General features: G+C 46.6%; 1 protein-coding gene across 4 annotated transcripts in view; it reads right to left on the bottom strand.

Moving 5' to 3' along the window:
* pdzrn3b (PDZ domain containing RING finger 3b) overlaps nucleotides 1-24079 on the bottom strand; it is a 77151-nt gene extending 53072 nt beyond the window's left edge. For 2 of the 4 annotated variants that reach the window (XM_079297160.1, XM_079297161.1), the window contains exons 1-3: nucleotides 23263-24079; nucleotides 17379-17465; nucleotides 15447-15554 (exon numbers count right to left, since the gene is read on the bottom strand). In XM_079297160.1, the coding sequence (XP_079153286.1) occupies nucleotides 15447-15554; nucleotides 17379-17465; nucleotides 23263-23976 (909 nt within the window). In that variant the 5' untranslated portion in view covers nucleotides 23977-24079. The remainder of the gene's footprint in view (nucleotides 1-15446; nucleotides 15555-17378; nucleotides 17466-23262) is intronic. The other 2 variants (XM_079297162.1, XM_079297163.1) reach the window with 2 other exon arrangements.
* Between the last annotated feature and the right edge of the window lie 416 nt (nucleotides 24080-24495).

The raw sequence follows: 24495 nt of genomic DNA, 5'->3' as shown, positions 1-24495 counted from the left end.
CAATGCACTTCAAGTGACGGTTGGTAATGTTCTTCAAAAACATTTTTTATACATTTGTTGAAATTTTCATTACATCCCGACAGCAATCAATAATCAAAATGCTCTGATCCAAATCCGCCCTTGAGCTTGCGTTGTCCTCCTCATTGCGCTGTCCTCTTCATCTCACAGTAGTCCAGCCTTTCGGAACCCGTTGGTGAAGGTGGATTCTTTCACACTGTTCCGCGCTGTTAGGATCCACTGGCAGACTTGAGAAAAAGCTGATCTTCTCATGCAGCGTGTCTACGTTGCTCTTAGCTCTGAATAGCATTTACGGCTAACTGGCTTGGCCAGTTGCTGCTAGCACAACAGCGATTCAGAGCTATGAGCAACAACAGTTACCGGTATTGCCTCATTGCTTTTCGTTTGGTAGCCGTGAGAGACCTTAGTCTGTAATGCAAGTATGTCTGCATGAAAAGATGTACAAAGATATATTATATATTCGCTAATGCTAATCGCGGTTAGCATTTCCCCATTGGCCGTAATGTTAAAATTAGCTTAGAAGCTAGCGACATGTTATGATGTTCATAGAAGAAGACAACTTTAGTACTGTTAAAAGCATCTTGCTGTTCAACGGGGACACCTGCGGCTTATAGACCAGTGCGGCTTATCTATGTACGACTTCTTTTCTTTTAAAAATCAGCCGGCACGGCCTATATACCGGTGCGCTCTATAGTCCGGAAAGTACGGTAGGTGATTAAACTGGACGTGCCTCGATTTTGGCACCAAAGCGAAGACTTGATTACAGTTGATGTATGGCTAAATGGTGCAGGATATAAATGATATGCGTATGTGTGTGAAAGACAAAGGTTTGAGTTCTTATCATTCTAGAGCTTCGGGTCTGATCTCTTTCTGCTGACATGTCCCCTTTCCTCATTCTTTTGCCAGGGCCCTGGGCTTCTCCCCCAAGACATGCTTGTTTACGACTTACAGATCCAGCACTGGAATGAACGGCACAGAGGCAAGATATTCCTGAGGAGGTATAAAAAGCTTTGTCGAAGGAACACGCTAATTGACTAAAGTGAATCATGTGTTTGTGGGCGAGCGTTCCTCTGGTTCCAGCTGGATGATTCGTGTTGCTGTGATGCTGAGAGGAGTGCAGTTTAACTCTGTGTTGACTTTTCCTCTCCGTGTAGGAGCTGGATACACCGCTCAGTCAGCTGTGAAAGCCCATGTAACGTTTCCTCAGGAGACGCGACAACAAGGGGAGCAGCCAGGGCGACGCTGCCACCAGGTGATGCAGGTTAAAGATTACCGTAATTCCTGTTTAAGCGATGTAAATGATATGCAGCCGAGGGGCGTTTCTCCTCTCAAACAAGCCTTCTCTTTGCTACATAAACCTCTCTCACGCAAAGTGTTTTTTCTTTACCACATGTAAAACAGTGAGAGTGCTGAGGTGCTAGCCCACAGACGCATGCTGGGGGAAATCACACGTCGCTGCATTTCATTACCAAAGGTGCCCTTGTTTTTTTAATTTGCATGTGAAGTTGCAATTTAAAAATCTTGGTCTTTAACTGTGTAATTTTGGATGATTCATAGAAACGGCTTGAATGTTAAGATTACAATGATGCTATTCCAAGATGGACGCTCCAACAGGATGACACTCTCTTTTCCCCCCCAAGTGCAGACTTAGCATTCCACATTTGGACACACAAAACCACCGAGTTGCATTTTTTCCTCTGAGAGTCATACTTGATTAATCAGAGGGTGGGGGAAGAGAGAACAAATGTGTGCTCAAGATGAGGAGAGAACCAACTGAGGAAACAGAAAGAGACACTGACGGCTGAGAGAGAAGGAGCAAGAGAGGCTTTCAAAGTGGCGAGCGGCTGTGCGGTGGCACAGAAGCCTCTTGGAAAAAGGCAAACCAGGAGAGTTATTTCGCCGCCCCTCACCGCTGAGTGAGTGGAGTCTCCAGTCTGGCCCCCTAGAGTTTCTGCATCATGTAATTTAATTCATGGGCCGCGAAACACAGCCAAGCGATGCTCCAACAGGACGAAGAGACAGAACCGCAGCAGCCGTTTATGAATGACGGGGATTTTGTGCCAGACAAATGAGCGCAAAAACATCTGAGAAAACATTTCCAGTGACTCCAATAGCAAAGTCAATCCCTTTTTCTTGTGTGTGCCAGAATACAAGCTCATTGTATCGATCGTGCAGTTAGCTCATAACACACTGGTACAAGTGGTGGCTGACCTCATAGTGTTGGCGTTCTCTTTTCAACAAAACAAAAAAAAAAAAAAGGTAAAGATTTGTTTTTCTAATCCTGCAGAGCCATGTTTTAGCTATTCTTAGACACCTTATGGTTACACGAATGGCTGTTACAATTACAGGAGTACAGAAAAAGAACCGCGCCAAACTGCCAAGACATACTACTTCCAGCCAGTGTCCGTGAGGCAGCGCGTGCTCCAGCTGAATAATTGATTTAGAAGCATTTGAATCAGGGTAGTGTCGTGTGCTCTCAATGCATTTGAACGCTCCGATCCGGCCCACATCCCACATTACCTCTTAGGGTGCTGCACACTGAAAGGAATTCAACTTCCGTTCCTGCAATGTGTCAGAGTGAAGTGAGAAGTCAGGGGCAGTCCACAGGGGGTAGGGGGCATTGGGGGGGAGGGGGCAAAATCCCCCACTCACATGTATGAAGCTGTGCTCAGGTCCCTGGCGAGCACCCGGCCTGACATCCGATTACCCCCACAGCCTGGTTGGGGGCTTCTTTGAGTCGAGTCGGAGGAAGGTCACGGATGAAAGGTCCGTTTGATCAGAGCTACGTCGGCCTGCCCCCAATGTACACTCTTACATAAATATTGACCGGATTTGCAAGGTCATGTAAATTGTTCAGTGGCAGAAAAGCTGGGTAGATAGCTGCAGCACGCCTGAGGGAGTCCTTCGGGCTTTGAACATGTTTGAACGTGTTGACTTACGCCACTTGATGGATCGCTCGCACTTCAAAGAAAATCCCGCGATAATGAACTGCGTTCGCTCCCTTGAATGGATGTGTAACATACATTACACGCTCATGTCCCCTGTTGTAATGTAGCCGCCGGCGACGTGAAAAAAACGAGTCTACTCATTTAACACGAATGGAAGAGTGATGGATGAGAAAGGCATTTGTCTAGACACATTTTGAAGGAGCCTTCAAACGTGTTGAACTCAAGTGAGGATTTGTGTATTTGTCTTAAAACCTGCCCGATGAGTCCCTGACAAATGAGGTTGCGTGAACAAGCCGAGCGGATAGAGTCGGGCATGCGAGCGGCCCTGTTCTCACAGTTGGAATGTTGTGGCCGAGAACAGCTTAGGCGGACAGCGAAAGTGCGGGGGGGGGGGGGGGGGGGGCATCCATTGTCGCTCACATTTAGCCACTCTGCACGGTGAGTCTTTCAACAAAGGGCCCAAAGCGCAGCACATTTGGTTCAGATCAGTGAGGTCGCGACCCACACAGGGTTTATTTGGACCTTTGCACCAAAATAATCACAGGCCTCTGCCTCTGCTGTGACAGACATTAACGGTCTGGAACCACTTCTCTGTCGAACCCCTACCTGAAACGTGAACTTAGGGGTGAGTCGGTGCCAAGAACATTTCCTAATTGTTGTTTGATTTCTGGAAGTTGAAATGTTTCTCGGAGCAGGCAAAAACGCTTTGCTGGGTAGCGGGAGAGCATGTCAGTGCTATGTGCTGCGGTTGTGGTTTGTCTGCAGGAGAGAGTCGGCTACTTGGAGGTAAAGGACTGGGAGGAGGTCCAGATGAGACAGAGACGCTTTCTTCCTCCTTCACATGTACCTTTATGCGCAGAAGACGGCCAGACATGTGGTTCATATTTTCACGGCAGGTTTGACACGCAGTGATGATGTTTGAAAATGTTAATGCAACAATCAAATCTAGTGGCTTTTGGAAAGTGAAAACGATTTGTGGCATACAGAAAAAACATACAATATCAAAATGTTTATGTGGACCCACTTATGTTGGAGAGTTTGACCTGGGTTAGCTATATTGACCCAGTGTTGCTGTTGGATTCGACAGTTTCAGCAGCCTTTTTGTAATTGTTTTCAACGCCGGTGAATCGTTTAACCCCCTGCTTTAGCCTTGTTAAGCGCCTCACGCCCGACATCATTAGCAGGTTTTTGTTATTTTTCTCCTTGCGGTGACTGCTGCTCGATACCCGGAGCTATATGACTTCACCAACCGTAGTTACCACGATCTGAACGGAAACTTATTGCAGTAGATGCTACCAAGTGTACATTTCATGACTTGTGCCAAGCTAACGTTAGCACTCATTCTCTGGTTACTTAGCAACAACAACAATAAAGAAGCGGCTAACTGCACACAACAAAAAAAAAAAAAAAAAAAAGAAGAAACTCTGACTGATCGGGCAACAGCAAGGCAGCGCAGTGTGCCCCGCGTTTTCCCGCCTGCAAAGCGCTCTCTGTCTGATCGGGGCCCGAGGCTGTTGTCTGTACAGACGGAGCTGCAGCAGTACTGTTCAAACAGCACCAACTCAAATTCTCCAAAAATCCGATAAAGGTCTTGTCTTGATGTGCCAACCAAGGGACAGCTGGGAGAGGGCTTACAGTTCTTTGGCTCCGAGTCGAGGAATGCGAGTGACGGAGCGCAACGCACACCCTTTACCTGCGATACCTTGTTCAGCAGTGCAAGACAGCAGCTGTGCAGCACACACTATATCTTATCCAGAAACTCAAGGTTTCCTGTCAGACGGGAACAAACGTTTTTATTTCCCCTACTAATAAAATTACAGATAACGCTGGGGTTGTGTTTTTTTTTTGGGGGGGGGGTTGTACCAAGTCATAAGCCCAAAAATAAAGGGCCTTGTGTAAGATACGGTGTGTGTGTGTGTGGAAGCCAAGCCCCGGTAGTCAGCATGCCTTTGCTGAGAGACAGCAGCTGCTGGCCTGATATAGCATGGATAGAGAGCAGAGAGGCCGCAGTGTTAAAACCAGCCTTGTTAGTTCGCAGCCTCTCCGTCTCCAAGGACGGTAGAAATTCCAGGGAAAAAAACTAAATCTTTAAGCAAAGTCAACGGGATTTCACAGCCAAACAGAGCGACGCTGTTTTCCCCTTACTGTGGGGGTTCAAATTCTGCTTTATCTACATCAGTCCTGCTTCAGAGGTGGCTGGATTCCTGAGCTCTCATACTCTCCATGTTGTGCTCTTATTCTGTTATCGCCAAGACTGCGTGTCCTGGCCTGGCAGAATAAGAGGAGATGAAAGCCATACGATACGGAAACAAAAGAGAAATCTGGTGTGAATCTAGGTCGTATCCAGGGGATGGTGACCTTGTGTTTAGCAAAAGCTAGACTGAACCTAAGCCAAGAATTTAAGGAGGGTTAGGTGGGTGAACTCCTTCCCTGACCCTGACCCAAACATCCAAAGACGAATGGCCCTCTGCAGAATAAATTATATCATATATTCTGAGATATAGCAGAAAAAAACAATTCCAGGCTCCTTTTGTACCACAACCAGAGCATAAACTCTTCTTTTTTTGCCAGACACATGATAGCATCCCAGCATTTCAACCTAAGCAGACTCCCCCCTGACTTTCACCGTTGCAAATAAACCGAAACGCGTCGGCACTCTGCAGGAGAAAAGGCTCCCTGCTGTACCCTGCTATAATTTTCCATCTTTCCTCTTGGCAGCCTCCTTCCATTTATTTTCAGGGTAAACTGTCGCAAAAGAGGGCAGTGGGGAAACTGTAGTGACAAAAGGCAAAATTGCCTTGCATTTTAAAGTAAGCCCAAGGCAGCTGGGCTTATGGTATTAAGTAAAGATCCTACAATGGACTTACAAAAGGCCTATTGTGTAGCCGGAATAGGCCTGATGTTAGAGACATTAAAACGTTAAACGACACTTCTATTTTCTTTCCCTGGCCTGCCCCGACTCTCTGCTTCCACACTACTGTTTTCATAAGATGGCAAGGAGGGAAAACATTCCGTTTCATGTTCGGACACCCTTTACCACCTGCACATATCAATCACCCATTTGGCCAAGCGCACCGCTGGAATTGCGGAGGAAAATCTCTTTGGATCTCACTCCAAGATGCCGACAAAATGGCCGCCACTGCTCGTCGGCTGGCATACCTCGCTGATTAAATGCGGCATACTGTTGCTGGTGTTCTAATCAAAGCGCACCTCTGTTAGCGGGCCGTAAAGGCCATCTTTATTGACACCTTGGCGTTGAACTTGGCACGGGGCTCTGTGCTCTCAGCCGGTGGTCCCTGGGCTTCTCCTGAGCCTGACAGTTATTTTCCCTGCCTGAGCACTATCGTATTTCACAATCTACACAAAGTTGTGGACACAACCTATTCAACCCCAGATACAAGGTGTGCCAGTGAGTGAATGGGGGAGACATGTTATTAAACATGTGCTTTTGATAAAACAGTTCTGCAAGCTCATGCTGAAACACAGAACATCAGATATTCACAAGGTGAGCTCCGAACAGGGAGATTCAAATTCATAGTAGCTCCTTTCCAACTACAGTATGTCCCCTAATATTCAGTGATGCGAAAAAAAGCTGAGACGGTGATATGAAACATGTTGCATGGAGAGCACCTGTATACACTCAGAGGAAGGGGAGTATTGGGAGAGAGGACACTTTACTTCCCACTGTAGAATAAGTCATCCTCCGAGGGGAGGGGAAAAAAATCAGACATGAGCACAAGGGATGTCTGAGTGCAGAATATATCTCACTCCTCTTCTCCCTATGGCTGATAACTGAAAAGCTTGCTCAACGAGCCGGCGACGGCCATTCCTCCTGGTTTTTTGTCAAAGGGGGAAGAGGAAGTCTTGAATGAGACTGGGCGGTGAATGGAGGGGAGCTCCAGACCTCCTCCGGAGAGGCTGTGGAGAATAGGAAGCACGTCTAAAGAGGGGTGTGGAGCTGGGATTAGTCGGTACAGTGAAGAACACCGTGGGTACGCTTCTTAACTCTGGCCCATCACTGCCAGTCAAACCATCCTTTTACAGTTTTTTAACAATGATGACGTACGCAAGCGTGTGCTCGCTATTTGGCAACGGACACACGGCGGAGATTGTCATGCTGTGCAAGGGCCTTAACCACCAAAGATTGTGAACGCAACCAAAACAAATTGTGCTGTTATAGAGTGGGTAGAACACATATTTAGTGGCCGGATATATACATGTATTTGGTGGCTAAACCTAGCGTGTATTGTTACAAAACGTCAAATATCATGACATACACGCATCAACACTTTTATTAGCTTCCAGCCAAATACGTCGCCGGTGTCTTAGTCGAAGGAGTGACCGTGTTAGCTGGTGACCCGGAGGCGTCCTTAGTTACACGTGGTGAAGGCAGCTGTTGAAAACACGCACAGAACACGTAGGTGTCCTCGTAAAAGCTTTCAACAATTGATTTAACCACAGACGCATCAGGCTGAAAGCCACCAGTTACCACGGTCACTCGCTAAACCGAAACACCTGTTGCCCTGAAACGCTTGCGGAGATTCTGTGGAACTCGAGTCCACTGTTGGAATATCCAAACATGCAACAACCACACATGTTCTTAACTCATTGCTTAAAGCTTGCTTCCTTTATGATAACCAAATCAAACAAGTTAAAGTTGAATGAGAGCAGGTGTATCAACATGTGCTAAAGTTCTCTCGAGAAAATGTGTTGATGTATTCCAATTAGCTCATATTATTAGTGAACATCTGTCACGTAGCGGAGGGACAATTATGTACGGTGACGTAACCCTGTGTGTTTTGCAGCCGTTAAGTCCGAACGGAGCCTCACAAAATGAAACCCAACATCTGTTGGCAGCAGTGCTGGCCGTGGCCGTGGTCCTGCAGTGAGCACAGGCTGATTCGGCTCGCTTCAGACTCGTTCTGAAGGTCAGACTGGCACTTTAACACCAAGGAGTGATTCATTTCGGAAAAGCCATGTTGCTGAGACTTTTTTTTTTAGCTCTAGATCAGGAGAAGTGCTGCACAAACACGGTGTAGCAGAACGCATTAAACGATCACTGCGAGTTGGCAAAAACGTCACAGTCTACACAACTCCACTGACAGAGCCATTTCAAATACGCGTCTGACAACATTTGCGGTAACAAATAGGCAATGCAATGGCTAAATTTGATCTTAAATGCCGGCTCGTGAGCCAAACTCGCCGCGCTGGTCGGACCCGTTTGCATTAGGTAGAGATTGAGTGTACTAGACGCCACTACATTCATCATGCACTGTGTGGCCGTCATCGCCTGCTCTACAGTGAAAGCACCAAACCCGAAGCGCATCCCTCGCCCACCCTAAAGTACTTGAATGCTGGACCTGGTCTCTGCAAAGATCCTGCCATCTGCCTGTATTTTCTTACCATGCTGGCGTGAACCTTCACAAAAAACGTGGCAACCTGGTACGAGATCGTAGGCGCCCGTCCAAGAGGAAGCTACAAAAATGGTTGTGCCGAATAAAAACGCAAACATAGCAAGGTGTAACGTCCAGCGGAGAAAGTTCCAAAACACTCAACCGAGGGCCTCAACCCCAACAGCCAAAAAAACAGCAAACAGCCAAAAAAAAAATCAGTTCAGTCTCTCTTCAAGGGTAGATGGAGCCAGAGAAGCACAACTCTGACACAGTAAAAAAGAAAACGAAAAAAAAAAAAAAGAGTCAAACCTGCTGTACATGAATAACAGCAAGTTTAGATGAAAATCATACAGAGTTGTGGTTACAATAAATGAAGTCCACTTCATCATCTCGCTGGAGCAACAACTGCAGTGATTCCACATGAGAAGACATGCTCACTCTGGGGTAATGATTGATGAGGGACATCTAAGGCCTATAATCTGCTGAGGGACCAACGTTGGATCATTCAATGCCCTCACAATCCGTGTCTAAATCACTGTCAGCACACAGCCATTTCCACAGACACAAATACGCGTGTCACAGTGGCTAACGACAACGAGTGAGAGATGGAACCTGTGTAATAAGACCAGGATAGTCCCGATGTGTATCATGAAGATGTGGGCACTGAACATAAAAAACAGACTCACGAGAACCCAGTTGAGCCAAAAGAGACACAGGCGGGGTTATTGTTCAACTGACTATCTATAAAAAGCAAGTTTCCGATGAAATGCAGCAACAACAATTGTCAACATCTTGTAATTTATTCTTAAGTCTACTGCTGAGGCTTGGCAGCCTGTGTCTCCACTTAAATGATTCCCCTTCATGGAGCATTCCCTCAATCACCGGTGCCCACTTAGTTTTTATGTTTGCCATAATGCCGCTATCTATCAGCTCTAAGTGGAAAGCACGACCTCTATATGGGCCTAACGTTAAGCACTTTTAGTTTATTACGTTAAGCACTTTTAGTTTATTTGACAAAACCACCGCGGCGAAGTATTTTACCGCGTGGAGTCATTTCTGCCGACTGTCCCTGAAGATCAGGCGGCGATGAGTAAGAGAGGCCGATTCACGATTCCTGGCTGCTCTGCAGCGGGAACCCGGCAGAGAGATTCACAGCGTCTTACATGCAGGAGCGCAGAGTTTTAAACTGTGGTCGACACAACGGACGACACATCTGGGGGAAAACTGTCAACGCTTTCATTATGCTGGTGGTTTCAGGACCGTGCCACCTCGAGAGGTTCCTGATGCGATCATCTCAAACATTGAGAAAGCTGCATTGCGCGGCTCTTTTTTTGGTGCGGTATGTTTTGGTGCCAGACTACTTAAGTTGTGCCAAAGCATATTTTACTGTTTGCCCGAGTTTTTCAAAGTGCGAGGCACTTATCACGATTTAGTTCGGGAATGTTATGTAAATCTTAAATTGATCGTACGAGAGGAAACGGCAAACGACTCACTTTACTCGGATTAGCCGTCTTTTATTCTGTTTATCTAAAAATCGCTTCAAACTTTCTGTCTCCGGTATTCAACCAGATGGAAACACACTTGTGTTCGAGTGTGCTAAGCCAATCTCTGTCCTGCCAGAGAGAAAGAGAGAGAGAGGTAGGACCAAACAGAGAGAGAGAGAGAGGAGAGAGTGGGCGGTGATTAACATGCTGCAGTCGGGATGCATTTCAGAGGGACACTGGGAGGAAACGACGGGCCATTACAGCACAACTAAGGGTCTGTTAATCAGCTTATTAGGGTTTAATTGAGGGTAGTTAATTAGGAGTCGGTGGGCAGTCTGTGCTCGGGGGTCTGGCTGACATGAGAAGCAGCTGGCAGAGCAACCTGAGACGATGGTTACTGATCCATTTACACAAGACCAGTGATTGACTGGCAGGAAAATTAGCCTTAATTACACCTGTCTATTTCTGCCCTCCCCTTTTAAACCTTTTAGGAGCCATAAATGAACCCGCCGGCTCCAAGGAACACGGTGCTGCTCAGTGAGGCAGTGTTGGAGCAGAGCACACACATTTACAGTAGGCCCAGACTGTGTGTCTCCACTAAATTCATCAAGCGCGCTGGTCTGCCTTTGAGGACGCAAGCTGTTCAAACAGAGTGGAAAATACAATATTCTCCGTGTGTTCAGGGACGGAGACAAAAGCGGCTTTCTGGCTGCAGCGAGGCATAAGCTCACCTCACAACATCTCTGGACTGAGACGACTCCACATCTTCATTTTTTTTTCTTCTTCTCCCCCCTCCCCCCCCCTTCCCCATATAGAGCAGTGGAAAACAAAGGTGTGCTTGTCCTCACTTCTTAAAAACCCGGCTCTGCATAGGGCAGCGGCTACCACCAGAAGCTGATTATGGACCCTTTAAAGTTAGATTTGATTTAATGTCCCGCTCCGGCCTCAGCTGGACCACGGGGCACAGGAATGTGGATCGCCGCTCGGATCGGCCCGCTTAGCCCCACGGGGCTGGATTCATCCCGTCTAGGGGCCGGACAGGAGAATACAGAGCGGAGCCACATTCAGCTCGCCCGTCTGGGGAATAAACACACTGCCTGCACAGGGGCCCAAATCCAATAAAGAGCCTGACAAAGGCCTGCTTCTTGCCTAAGAATGCCAAACAACATGTGATCCCCCGTAGGGAAATAACTTCTGTGTCTGTTCCTCGTAGCCCTGCGGGGTCAGAAATTACGCCTGGGGGGGAACTTTTTGGCACATGCCCTGCGGAGGACGCCATGCGCTGTGACAACTTATTAGTGACAGCGGGGTCTAGCCAACCGCACACTTTGGTTGTAATCCGACATGCTGAATACACCGTCGCATGAAAAACGCTGTCAGATTCAACGACATCAAGTGCTGCAGAGCTATACTCTACATCGGTGGACTCATCAACTATACGGCTCCATTCAGAGCTTGTAAACACTTGAGATCAGCGTTGCGCAACATGCCAAAATAATGTATAGAGAATGTAAGTGTCGTCTCTTCCGTGTATTTAAAGGCTGCATTACATTAAAGTGATGCAACGTTCTGAAATAACCAAAACAACTGATCCATTACTTGCCTTTAGACATTGAATCCACATTACTGACCAGCTATATTTCCAGGGATCAGAATAATGTCTGGAATGTCTAAAAAAAGGTCAAAAGCGATGTGGCTACATTTTCAGCGTCTTGCTTCCGATTTCTTTCTCAAACACCTCAGTTGGTTGGATGGCGGCCCCGACACCAGAGGAGAAATAAAAGCTCATCGACATGCACGCTTTCGGTCCCACCGCCGACACGGCTCACTTCACGTTTCTGTCAGGCTAAGTGCTATCTGGCTGGGCTTTTCAGCAGTCTCTGGCTCTTGTGACTTGACACTTAAAGTAACCGTGGTTGAGGTTCGAGGTGTTTAGTGGCTCACCGTGGGTAACCTCGCAACTCACACAGCCAGCGACGGGTAAGAAAACGCAGATGTGCCGCCTCGAGGAGTTTCACTGCTCCACATCGACGTGAACTTCCTCTCGATAAAATGCGAAACAAACTTTTCCTCAGGTGTTACGCAACCTCAAAAGGAGATAACTTTAGCCACAAGGCCAGAAGCCCATTGATTCTTTGATAATTAACATAAGCCGTAGCTTAGGTCATGGGAACAGGTTGTGTCAAACACAATAAAGCTGATCCGAGTCAAAGGATGAAGGTTCGATTTTAAATCCTTCGCGAATAATACAACGCTGTGTTTAGAGCACTCTATTTTGCATTTCAGACACGCCTGATAGTGACCCCTGGTATTTCTCCACCAGACTCCTCCAACTTGCATCAGCGGTTATAATTTAAAACTGTGCCGGCACGCACACGGCCGCTATTTCTTTTTATTTGCTCCGTGTTTGGCGGATGACACAAAGGGTTGTGTTGTTGAATTTTCGCCTTCAAATCTCCACGTTTTAATTCAAACAACGTTAAGTGGACATATGTATGCAAACATTGTCTTAGCAGGGACACATTCCTGCCCCCAACCTCGTCCTCCACATTCAAATTGTCAAATGTCAGTTTATTTTCAAAGTAGTTGTTGCCGTTTGCCCCCTGCAACCTTAGACTGTTTGCTGGGGAGATTTACAAGGCGCCATTTACAACAGCAGCTTGGGCGTCTCCATACTCTTCCTATTTTCACACTGGGGGGGTGGTGGGGGGGTGGGGGGGGATAGCCCAAACAGAAAACATCAGCTCAGGCACGGTTACTCCGGGATTGTGACATTGGCTTAGTCGTGTTGCGCAAGCAAAGAGGCTCATTTTTGTGAGGAGAAAAAAAAATAAAAAAGTGTTCCAGCATTGCTCAATGTGAAGTGACATTGAAGAAAGGCAACTTTTACATACGGCAAATAGGTAAAGCGCTCACTGACATGTCATGCAAGCAGAGGTGGATGATTAGAGAACAAGCCAGGGCACTTTCGCACCAGACCGATCCCCTCGTAACACTGAATCAGAACTTATTCATGAAGTCCCAGGTGGCAAACACGGGCAGATCCTGACTAGAGTGCTAAGATTTTGCAGCTCGCGGAGGGGCCTCGGCGAAAGCAAACACGGCAGCTCCAGGTTTTTATGAGAAAAAAAAAATAAAAAATGTCCGGCCGAACAAGGAGGCATTCATGTGCTGATTCATACCAGCCTGTAGCTCAGTTAGAGGACAGCCATCTGCTGTCACACTCCCCCGCTAAGAGCCTGTTATAAACGGACGAGCCGTGGATCGCCATGTACATGCGACATCCATATAGACTGACTGGAACTGACACCTCAACTACAGGAAGAGAAAACAGCACAACGCGTGAACATAGTGAATCATAAACCTCCGTTCATCACGTGGCCAGAAGGTGTAGGAAAAAGAAATGCGAGTAGAGGCCGCTTTAAGATACGGAAAGCTAGGAGGCTGAAGAAATGTTGGAGCAAACACCTTAAAAAAGGTACAGTAAATCTGAAAAGTTTAAACTGACTCGTTGCAGCTCCAACTGACAAGAGCTGATTTAAGCTAAAACCTTTCAGACTGGGCATGAAGCTTTCGGACTTTAACTATATCTCTGTGGGTTACGGGATCTTTTGGGCAGAGAATCCGAAGATATACAGATACTCTCATGATAATATCTTCCCTGTAAGGCTCATCAAAGGTGCACTAAAACTATTTCTGTAGATATGTGTGAAAGCCACTCATGTCAAACAGTATTTGCCTGAAATTCTTCTTTTTTTTTTAAATTCCTGAGAGATGTGATGAGAAATGAGATATGAAGACTTCCATTCTTCTAAGACGCTGCGTCCCACACAGGATGCTAAATAGGTCGGAGCTGCGAGTACGAATGTGAAACTGCCTTTGGGCGCTCCGGCTTTCCAATTCCTTTGATACACCACTTTAAACTTTAAAGTTCACAGACCCAATCACCGGAGGAAACACGCAACCCACACACTTGCAAACACGTCGTATTGACGTTGCGTTTCTTATCGTGGCCTGAAAAACCGAGAGACGGAACTTTCTGCTTGAATCGGTGAACAAAGAGGGAGCCTTCGAAATCCGAACCGCTTTCACTATCGGGTTTCCCGTCGGATGAAAAAGAGACAACCCTGAACTGCCTATGCTTTTCTCTTTCAATGGCATGGGTGATTTATTGAGTTGCTTTCTGTCTACTACTCCCTCACCTCTTGAAAAGAAAAGGTCACTTAATAGGGTGCCTTGCTGCCTCCCTAGGCTCTTTGCGTCCTCCTCATCGGAGAGATTCTGTGACTTCACCCACAATGGCTCAATATAAACTAGACACACACAAGCGCAGCGTTATCTAAAGCAAAATCTGTACCTTTTTTTTATTTTTTTTAAGCCGATAAATCGTGAATGGCTGTCTCAACGTGAAATCCTACACAAGATAACCTCTCAAGTAACAGAATACAGCACCATGTGGCCCGTCGACATGATTCCCAAACCTCCACACACGCACAGGCTGAAAACACGCATAGACACACATTTTAGCTCCACTCGTGCACGTTCATGTGTGCTAATCTCTCTCTCCTCTCATCAGCTTGTGGCCCACTTTGGAGTCTCTCCTTGGCCTCAACTCACCAGGACACGAGTGAATCGCTGGTTCAACCTGCCCTCTGTCGGGTGATCTCCAGTTGCAGAGAGCTTTGAGAGTGTCTCTGGGAGAGATTAGAACCGAGGACCAACATGTCCCATCTCGGTTATGGTGTCGCCGCAACTGCAGCCACGATATTTAGAACCACAGCTGGTGCCAGAGGACTCTTTGCGCGAATGACGGGATAGAGCGATCAACGCGGTCCAGATTTCGGAGTCTCCTTTTCTTGCAAACACTTTCCGCGAGCATATCTGCGAGCAATGTGCCGGGGCGAAATGAGCAAGGAGCAATTTCACTGAGGTCTGACAATAAAGCCAGCAACGAGCCATACTTGTCATCTTGCGGCGGGCGGCAGCACACACACACACACGTAATCCACATAAACTCTCCGTTCAATGCAGCCATTGTGGGACAACTGTTCTATTGAAGGGAACCTTTGTGATGTCGAGTTTGTCAACGCATCCCTCAAGTTAACCCGAGGGCGAGCTGGCCTCTCCAACCATGGATTCGCTTTAAAGGCGAGAGGAGGATGCTACACGGCAGCTCTGTCGTAAGGGATTTGTCAGCTCGGAAGCGAAACACTGGGCCCTTTCTCACCCGGGCAAGACAAGAGACAAGACGACCTCGCCTCAGGTTTAAACCGGTCTATATGCAGCGGTGCCCCACTTAACAAAGCCTTCGCCTGAGCATCGGCAGAAGTACGTGTTGAAACGTTTACAGTCTGCTGGATTTACTTCCTTGAGCTGAAATAAAAGCCCAAAGCGTAATTCGACGTGTCACATTTTGCTGCACTCAGTTTAATTTGCTAAAGTCACAGGAACATAAATATTGAGTTGTGGGTTCGTGCTTCCTCGCTGTCATCTTTATAGGGCAGACAGCAGCTGTCACATATTCCAACTCCCCCCCCCAATCTACAGTGCAGTACATCAACCCCCTCCCTCTGAAACACCACAGTGTAGTGGAAGCCACATACCTCCATTATTCTGTCGTGGATTTGAAGACCCTCTTCCTTGTCCGCCGGACCTTCCTCGATGACCTTGGATACAAAGATCCCCTCACTCGAAGTGCTGTCGTTGTCGTCCTGCGGAATAAATTGCAGTTATTGTCTGGACGACAATAAAACCACCGAGCGCCGATTGTTGAGGAGAATAATGGCGTACACATTTCTGTCAAAATCTTTGAAATGTAAAGCTCTAAACAAGAAGTAAATCTCACACTAAAATGTTTTACTGCAGTTTGACCCAAACAAACAAATTGAGCGTTTTGAGCGTCTACCAAGTCGAAGGGTCAGTTCACCAAAATGAGAAAACAGCATCTTAGATCATCCTACCTCAGCTTTGTAGCCACGCAGATAGTTCCAGTTTTATGCGCCAACATTTCAAGGTATCCCTCTCTGAAACTTCTGCTGCCGGCCCAATAAAGAGGAGGTTGAACTGAATCTAGTTCTGAAAAACGACGGGTGGCCGCCATCAAATAGCAGCATGTCTTTCCAGAAGTAATTTTTAAAGTTACTCAGATTAAGCCACAGGATTCACTGTCGGCAGTTTTCACATTATGAAAACAGCAATTTCAAAATCTGGGCACAGGACAACCAAATATAATAATATTATCTGGACGGTTAGATACCCCGCCGAGTCTATTTGTAATTTGGGTAAAGCGACCCTTTGACCCTCCTGGACATGTGGACATGCTGGATGGACATGAGGGAGAATACATCGAACACTGTGGCCGTGACCCCAGAGTCACAGCTTGCACTCTCTTTAAAACCCACATGAGATGCGTTCTGCTCTCCTGCTGCAACACAACTGCAATTTAATGGGATACTTAAAGAAACCTCAAAAGTCACAGCGCGCTAACTAATTAATTATTTCTGGTCCGCTTCCTCTTTCAGGGGCATCATGTACAGTGTTACAGTGTTACCGCGGCAATGCTTTGCCTTACAACTTGCCCCAATCTTCAGAGTTGTAGAAAAACTAGTCCTCTCAGAGGCCGCAAAAACCTGGCTGGCTGATTGCTTTTACCAAGCCATGCCAGAATAACAGCCACATGAAACACATGTGTCAGAGGCTACGGGGATATTAGCTATTTCCATTTTAATGAATAGCTCCTTACACAGACTGCTGATTTGAGGCTAGCGGGGAAAGTGAAAGCCAAGTATTATCTCCGCTCTCTCATGGTCGGGTTTGATGCATGGTTCTGTCACCAGAGGGAGAAAGGTCGCAAATCTACGAGACCGTGGAGTCCGGTAGAAAAAAAAAAAAAAAACCACGCTCCTTATGCGTGGATCTTTTTATAGTTTCCCGCTATAAAAAGTTTTACTGTGATAAACTAGAAAAGTGCGTCCCCGCGGCAGTGGAAAACCATTTGAATGGGCCTTGGGCTGCAGAAAGAAGCGCCATGTATGGAAGGTAGGGTCGTAACGCGGTGATATTTTCCACCCTTCACTCAGCGAGAGCGTGTGGCATCATTAATGCCTTTTACTTCAGAGCCCCGAGGTCGAAAACATAGTGGCTGTGAAAGGTTCAGGCCGGGATGAAAGACCCTTTCCTCTGCTCTGTGTTTACCCCACAACCAAAATCCCCTCAATTAGAGACAAAACAACTGCGGTGAAAGCCACAATCCCAGATTTAACTCTCATAAAAGTAATTATAGTTTTTGTAATCTGTAATGCGTAATCCGCCAAACCAGACCAATATATAAACACAATAAAAACGTAATAGATGCGGTCCATCTATCCACAGACTGGAGAACACATGCATGACTGTCTAAGCCGTGTCAGTCAGTACAGAGAGAGCTTGTGGTGCTTCGAGTGTACATGCTAGTCATTCCTGGGTTGCCATATGACACTTGGCTGATCACCGGGGGGGAGAGATGAAACCTCCGAGACGCTCGGCTTTCAACCTACCGCGCATGGCCTTCCTCCTACGATGTTAAAACCCAGAGATCCACCCTCACGAAGAAGGACGACCGTCACGCTTTTAGTCTCGCCTTCCTACAGACAGACAGAGGAGAGACACGTGTAACAAAGTGAAGGCAGGAGGTTATAACGTAATAATCTATTATTAACTCCAGGTGAGCGACGGGATGATTGGACTGGGTACTTGAGGAGGAAGAGCAGGGCAGAAAAACGTGACCAACAAATGATCTAACTTGTTAGAAGATAACAGAGGCGCTCAATCGCAACATATTACTAACAGAGCAAGGTGTAAGGGTGAGAGGAAGTTAATAATAACCTCATTTACACATTAAGAGGTGATGTGAAAGCGGAACAGTGAAAACGTTAGATCTTCACAATAGGGTGGAACAATTCATTGATTTTATGTCAAAATCACAGTTTGAAGCATTCCAACTCTCAAATCGCAAAAGCTAAATTGTATCACATCGTTAACAGACTCTTTCGAGGTGTAGGAAATTAAAGTTTTACACACAGCTGGCATGCTCAACTTTGCTGGAGCTAATTGGTGGTAATAATGCGTTAGCCATACAAAACAGAGACATGTTCTCTTAGCTCTCTGCGTGCATGCGTCTGTACTGTTAACGTTCAGCCATGGTCCCGTCGAAAGATAAACATTACTAACCGCACAAAGGCACCAAAGGAGTGGGGAGACTTTCTCGAGATGAACAGCCTAGCTAATCGGCTAACTCGGACCGACAGTACGCTAACGGTTAGCTCTGCAGTTGTCGAGACGACAAGAGAGCTGGTGGACATATTTGTTGGACTCTCATGATTAAATATATCTTAAGCTTATCACCCAAAAAGCTGTGAATCTTGACCCCCCCCCCCCCCCCCCAGGGCTCAGAAGCAGCTTGCCCTGTAGGCTAAGTCTGTCAAGCTAACGTTAGCTTAAGCAGCTACAGTGCTCAGCTGTCAACGGTGTCGTTAGTTGGATATCAAAACACTGTCGTGGTGCAACTTACGATGAGCTGTTCATGATAACAACAGTAGTTTTTATTTATTATAAGAAATGTTATGTATACCAGTCCACAAATTTAGACTAATATCTTAACAAATGGGCTAAACTGCTATTACATAAAAAAAAAACAACATTTTTCTTCAACTGACTACTTTGAAGAAAGAATTCTGTCCGGACCTCAACAATAAGTGTTACTTTCTCTGATTCAATTATATGTTTCTGCTTTGTACAAATTGTGTTTTTCAAACACAATTTCAGTCACAATCCCAATATTTACAAAACACAATTGAATATTTCCCTCAAATCGTTCAGCCCTGACCCTCAGCTCTCTCCGAGGCTTAGCCAGGCACAAATACCAGAAGTGACCAGTCCGAAGAGCCAACAGCCCATCCCTCTCACAAACTGTTGTCCTATGTAAATCAATACACCAGAGGACCCCCTACTCAGTGGCAACATGACATGAAAACCTGTGGGAAACTCGCAGACTCAGCTCTTAAATCAGTTTTTTTTCCAAGCAGGACTCAGAAGAAAGTTATGAGGGAACGTAATTTCAGCTGCCGCTCCAGCACGCCGGGACACAGAGAGACGACATATAAAGCTTGGCGTGTACAGTGTCCTGGCTGCCAAAGTATTCTAAAAAGACTATCATGTGCATGTCAGGCCATTCGGGGAATGCGTGGCCCCTGCAGCATTAGCGACACATGCTTCCACATGAAACCGACTGCAACGGTTACTGTCAACAAGTAGCCAGTTGGGCATCAAGTGAAAACTGAGTTGAGAATTACAAGTAATTTCAGCCACTTGTAGACACACTGAATCGGCCAACACGCCTCAAAATGGATGGATTTTAAAAGGTGTGTTAACATTTGGTCCGTGAGAGCCATTAAAAATGAACTCAGAGTAATTAGGGAGCATTGTTTTTTTCCCCCCCCCCACATCTGTGAACGCTCTAGCAAAGCTCTAATCCCTACGAAATGAAGGGAATCTCTTCAGGAGGTTGTGTATTTATTTACTTAAACAAAAAAGTATGCCTAGGTGATAAAAAACAAGAATAAATAACATGTCCTCACCGGCGAAAAGGCAAAAACATTATCACGCCGACATCACTTTGAGAGAGAGAGAGGGGGGGGGGGGAACAACAACAACACATGGAAGCTATGTCAAGTAAACAAGCATTTACCATTAACTTTAATGGGAAAAGAAGGCCGGGGCAGTTTGTTCCAGAGGAAAAGAGAGAGCATGCTGGCAGTGAAACGGCGCTAACTGGTGACTAGGCGTGCTCACTGTGAGCATTCACCTCAGCACCGGTCACACTTTCCGAGTCCGTCCTGCACCGAACTGCTTCCCCTCGGTCTGCCTCTTCACCAATAATAAAGTAGGAACTGTAATGCAGAATGAAATGCATGGCAGATTACAAATCCTTTCGTACCCGTGAATCTACGGCATGAAGCAGCGTAATCACTGCCTTTCTTTGAAGGGTTCCTTTCAAATGAAACAGCCTAACCTCACGTTGTCAGTGACTTCATCTGATTTCCGTCATGTTCAATTGGCACCCGTGCGTTGGAAGAGAACTAATGGGCTACTTTGTTCTGTTAAACGATCGCATAGATCCATGCTTTAAAATTAGACCACCATTAGCCTCGTCACATCGAGCCCTTGATTACTCAAATCAAATTCAGCCGAGGCCTAATCCGTTTGATGTCTTGCGATTCTGATAGACGCTCTTTATCGCATCAAGTAGCGGCAAACGCTGTCGTCTGCGAGCAGCCGAAGAGGAGCTCGGTTCAAAAGCAGAGATCCGAGGCTGAATGGAAAGTGTGCGTGTTTTATTGCTCTGGCTGCGGCGTTTCAAAAAGTGTTTGGACTATTATTAGAAACTCAAGTCAGTTATTCCACGCAGCCAGGTCATCCCTGATCTCCCTCACAGTCGCTGCCTAGATATTCAAAGAAGGCGTTGAAATCCTCCATCTGGTTCAGGAGGCCGAAGCCGAGGAGCGATGGAGACGGTAAAAATACAAACTGAATAGGTTACCCGTCACGACGGACCTGTATTCTCTTTTTGACACCTCTCACCACGGGGATTTGTGAAGCGCGGCTAGTTAGCGGATGCGATCCATTTAGTTCTTCCAGGTTCCTGGTATTGTGGATGCTGGCCCACTTGAATGAAACAGAGCCAAATGTCATTGCCTGGGCTTTAACGAGTCAAAACATCCCCCTGTGGGGAGAGTGTAATAGTCGCCAAATCTGATAACATATTGATCAGTGACATCGCAAAGACAGGAAGCTGGGCTCTGAGAGCGTTTTCGGTGGCAGTCTGCAAGTCGCCCGTCTCCCGCGGCTAATCCCACTTGTGATGCTCCGTTTCATATTGCCATGTTTGAGGCTCTCCCACCAAACAATCCTGCTCCCTGCTCGACTGCACCCAATGAATAAGCCTCTCTAGCGAGAAAAAAACAAAAAGAAGCTTTCCAACAAACCATCCACCAAATGTAGTTTCCTCTCCTCCCGACCTGCTCTTTCTCTTATACGGGAGCGATTTCCGGAACAATGCCCAGGTCTTTCATGCGTGTTCAAGGCATTCCGGAACAAGGGACTTCTGTTCACATAAGTAGAGCCAATACACTGAACGTATATCTCAGCGGTGTATGCCGCTGTCAAATGAACTATGATAACCAGCTGTGCTACAGGCCCAGGGATCTTCTGTACACCAGCACGAGCGATTTCACCATTTCCCACCGCATCGGTGCTTTTGATGCGCAATTTAACCAGTCTACCGGAACGCATTTTGCTGGGAACTGAGCCCATGACAGAGAAATGAAACCACCAAGCGAGAAAAAAAAAAAAATAATAGAGAGAGAGAGAGACGAGTAAAGTCTTTGAAAGATGTCACTTAAACAAGAAGTGCAGTTGTGTGAAGAACAGAGCAAGACATTTCAGTGACAAAACAATTGGGAGCTAAGAGGTGTAAAATTGAAAGAGGGACAAAACTCATAAAAGGTTTCCAATTCAACCACATTACTTCATGCAACACTGCCAGCGGTGTGCGCCCAATCACAAGCTCCTCCTCCTGTTCTTGGACACATTTTTATAACCCGATTACACCGGGACCACTCCTGATCACAGCAGCAGTGCAACCAGCGTACACTAATTAAATTCCTTAAGTGACTTATGAACTCCGGCGTCCTTTATGGTGTTGATAATTGGTCATTACAGGAGGCATTAGGTTTTTAAATTTGAGCCATAAAACACCTTTACTCCGGGGTTCCTGGGCTTTCGCCTCAAGAGTGCTGCAGGAATGAGTGCTAACAAACTTCGCTCGTCTCGAAGTCAATGGGTTTTTGGCAGGCGGCAACCTCCAGTTCTGCAAAGTGAAGCCAATGCAGAAGTGTCTTAAAACGTGCATTGTCTCTACTGACCAGCAGGGGGCGACTCCTCCGGATGCAAAAAGAAGTTTGATTGTATAGAAGTCTACGAGGAAACGACTTATTACCTCAGTAAACATTTATGTTTATGGTCTCAATCGCCAGTTTCAAGTCTTCTTCAATTCAGCATGATGTTCATTTCGTAAATTACGGTCTATTTAGAGTAAAATAGACCATAAAGCGGAGTAAACATTATGGCGGGATTACTGTGATTGACAGGTCGCTGCCACTACCAGAGCTGTATCCGAGGTCACTCCTCCACATTCCAAATATGGTAACTTTCGTTTATCGGTTGCGGAAACAAACAAGATGGCGACGGCCTCCAGGCTTCAAAACGGCAGTCACGCAAACCAATAGGTGACGTCACGATGACTACGTACTTCCTATATACAGTCCATGGTTTTTGGATGTTATTTTTTTGAACAGATGCCTGAAAATAAGGTATGTGGTTAACACAAGTATAGGAGATTTTGTTCAGTAAATATTAGAAGCTTTTTTTTTTTTTATAAACGCTTCAAAAATCATAAAAGCAGTGTCCATTGGTGGGGATTATCTTGAACAACAAAACGTGTAGTTAACAGTCATCCAAAAAAAACAGTGATGCTACTTTCCGGGGGTTGGCCTACAAAGCACTGTAGAGGAGCCTGTGTTAGGCCCCATATACGGTCTACGGTTAGCCCACAGATTTAGATGCATTATTAACGAGTAACCAGCAGACAATTCAACATCTTTTGTGTGTCTTGACATCACGGTTTGAAGTATCCACAAAACAATGGATTTTACAGAACTCCCAGACCCTCAAGTGTTCATAATATCCACAACACCCATCCAACTTCGGTGCCTCGGTACCACACTGCTACATCCATGATTTAATTTGTTATGAATGTCTTGAGGGAGGGGAGGTCCGATGACAGAGAGCCTCAAACGAGCATGCTGCGGAAGGCAATATAACTGGGGCCTGGCTCTTGTTGTGTACAGAACTGCAGTAAATATTTGGCCCTCCCCCCATTGACTGCCAGCTGGCCAGAGGCACAGCTGACATCCATGTCTCAAAGCAGACAGTGAGGAAACAATCGCCCGAGTGCTGTGGGACTCCTGAAAGCTCCCCAAGCAGGACAATCCTGATCTCAGATAAATCCTCTCACAAAAAGTTCTATTTTCATCTGGGGTCTAGTTTGGAAAAAGAAAAAACTATCCAAACAACATGGAGGTGCAGTAAACTGAGGAAGTGAGTCCCAGAGAGCAAGCAAAGATGTTTGAAAGTTCATAAAGTTGGCCCTGAAACAGTTGCAGGATGCCAGGGGGGGGGGGGGGGGGCAAAATATTTGTTAATACATATTTGAGGAGAAAATGTACTGACTGTGTCTGCACTATCAGAATTAACTTTTCAGAATCATTAAAACACATGTGGAAGAGAGTGGTGGGGGCTCCTGAGAGAAGCAGCGATGATTACCTTGCAGGAAAAAGCCACGGTCTTGGTGAGGGAGTCGATCCTCTCGCTGTACTCGGTGAATTTCTTCTGGTATTTCAGAGCTGTCATCTGCAGCTCGCTGTGCACGGCGGAAAGTTGCGCCAGGAGCGACTTCTCCCTCTTGTTGGCTTTGATGGTCTGCCTCTTGAACTCTCTGTCCAGGCGGATGATCTTGCAGTGCAGCGCGCCGTTGTGCGCCTTCAGGGCTCTCACGCAGCAGTGGCCGTTGGACTTCTGCTCCCGGTGGGTGAGCGTCAAGCCGCAGCCGCTCTCGCAATTCCCCACCGCTCGGCAGTCGCACGTCTCCCGCATGTGGGCGTCCACGTCCCGGAGGTTGAGCACCTCGTCGCACCCTCTGTTCCTGCACTTCGCCGGCGTGTAGTCGCACATCTCGGCGTGCTCGGCCAGATGCTGCAGCTTCACCACCGCATCGCAGCCCCGCGCGTGGTTGTCACATTTGATCTCCAGCTTCAGGATGAGGTTCTTCAGGGGCAGGACGTGGTTCAGCTCTTTGGCGGAGACCCGCTGACATTTGACGGGGCAGCTGCTCTGCTGGACGACCCAGGGCAGCACGCAGCCGGAGCAGAAGACGTGGCCGCACGGAGTCGTCAGCGGGTCCTCCAGGACTTTATTGCACAAGTTGCATTTGAAATCCGGGTCCACGGTGCCCTTGAAGCGGTCCAGCTCGAATCCCATGGTTTTTCAAAGCCCCGAATCCAAACTAGTTGACTCCCCACCCCCGCAGATCTGAGTCGGAGCTGTGGGGCGTTTTTCAGCTGGTCATTGGTGGGGCGCTCACAGACCGACTGCAAGCTCTCCTCGCTGTCTAAACTCTACTAATTGACCGAGACTTTTGGTGCGTTCAGGTGCGCCTCGTACGCCTATTCTTTAAAGTTAGAAAAGTTTCGAAGCCTAAAAATAAAACTACTTTCGTTAACTTTTCAAGTAGAAACAACTTTATTTCGGAACTTTAAAATAAAACGGATACAATGTGCATATATTTGATGCTTTTAAAGACTTTGACACAAAGTTAAACCTTATACATATAAATGTAAAGCTACCCTAGCAGTCTTTTCTGCAACATGCTAAAATTGCATTCTCTACTGATGACACTTCAGACGTGGTCTTTGTCATAAAAATATATAATTCAAACTCTCATACGCTGTTACTCTCACCTAAATATGCAAAAAGAAATGAGTCTAACAGTCAGTGAAG

Source organism: Melanostigma gelatinosum (genome assembly GCF_949748355.1).
Source record: "Melanostigma gelatinosum genome assembly, chromosome: 3".
Taxonomy (NCBI): Eukaryota; Metazoa; Chordata; class Actinopteri; order Perciformes; family Zoarcidae; genus Melanostigma; species Melanostigma gelatinosum.
The sequence above is the reverse complement of the archived record's forward strand: the minus strand, read 5'-3'. Positions and strand labels throughout refer to the sequence as shown.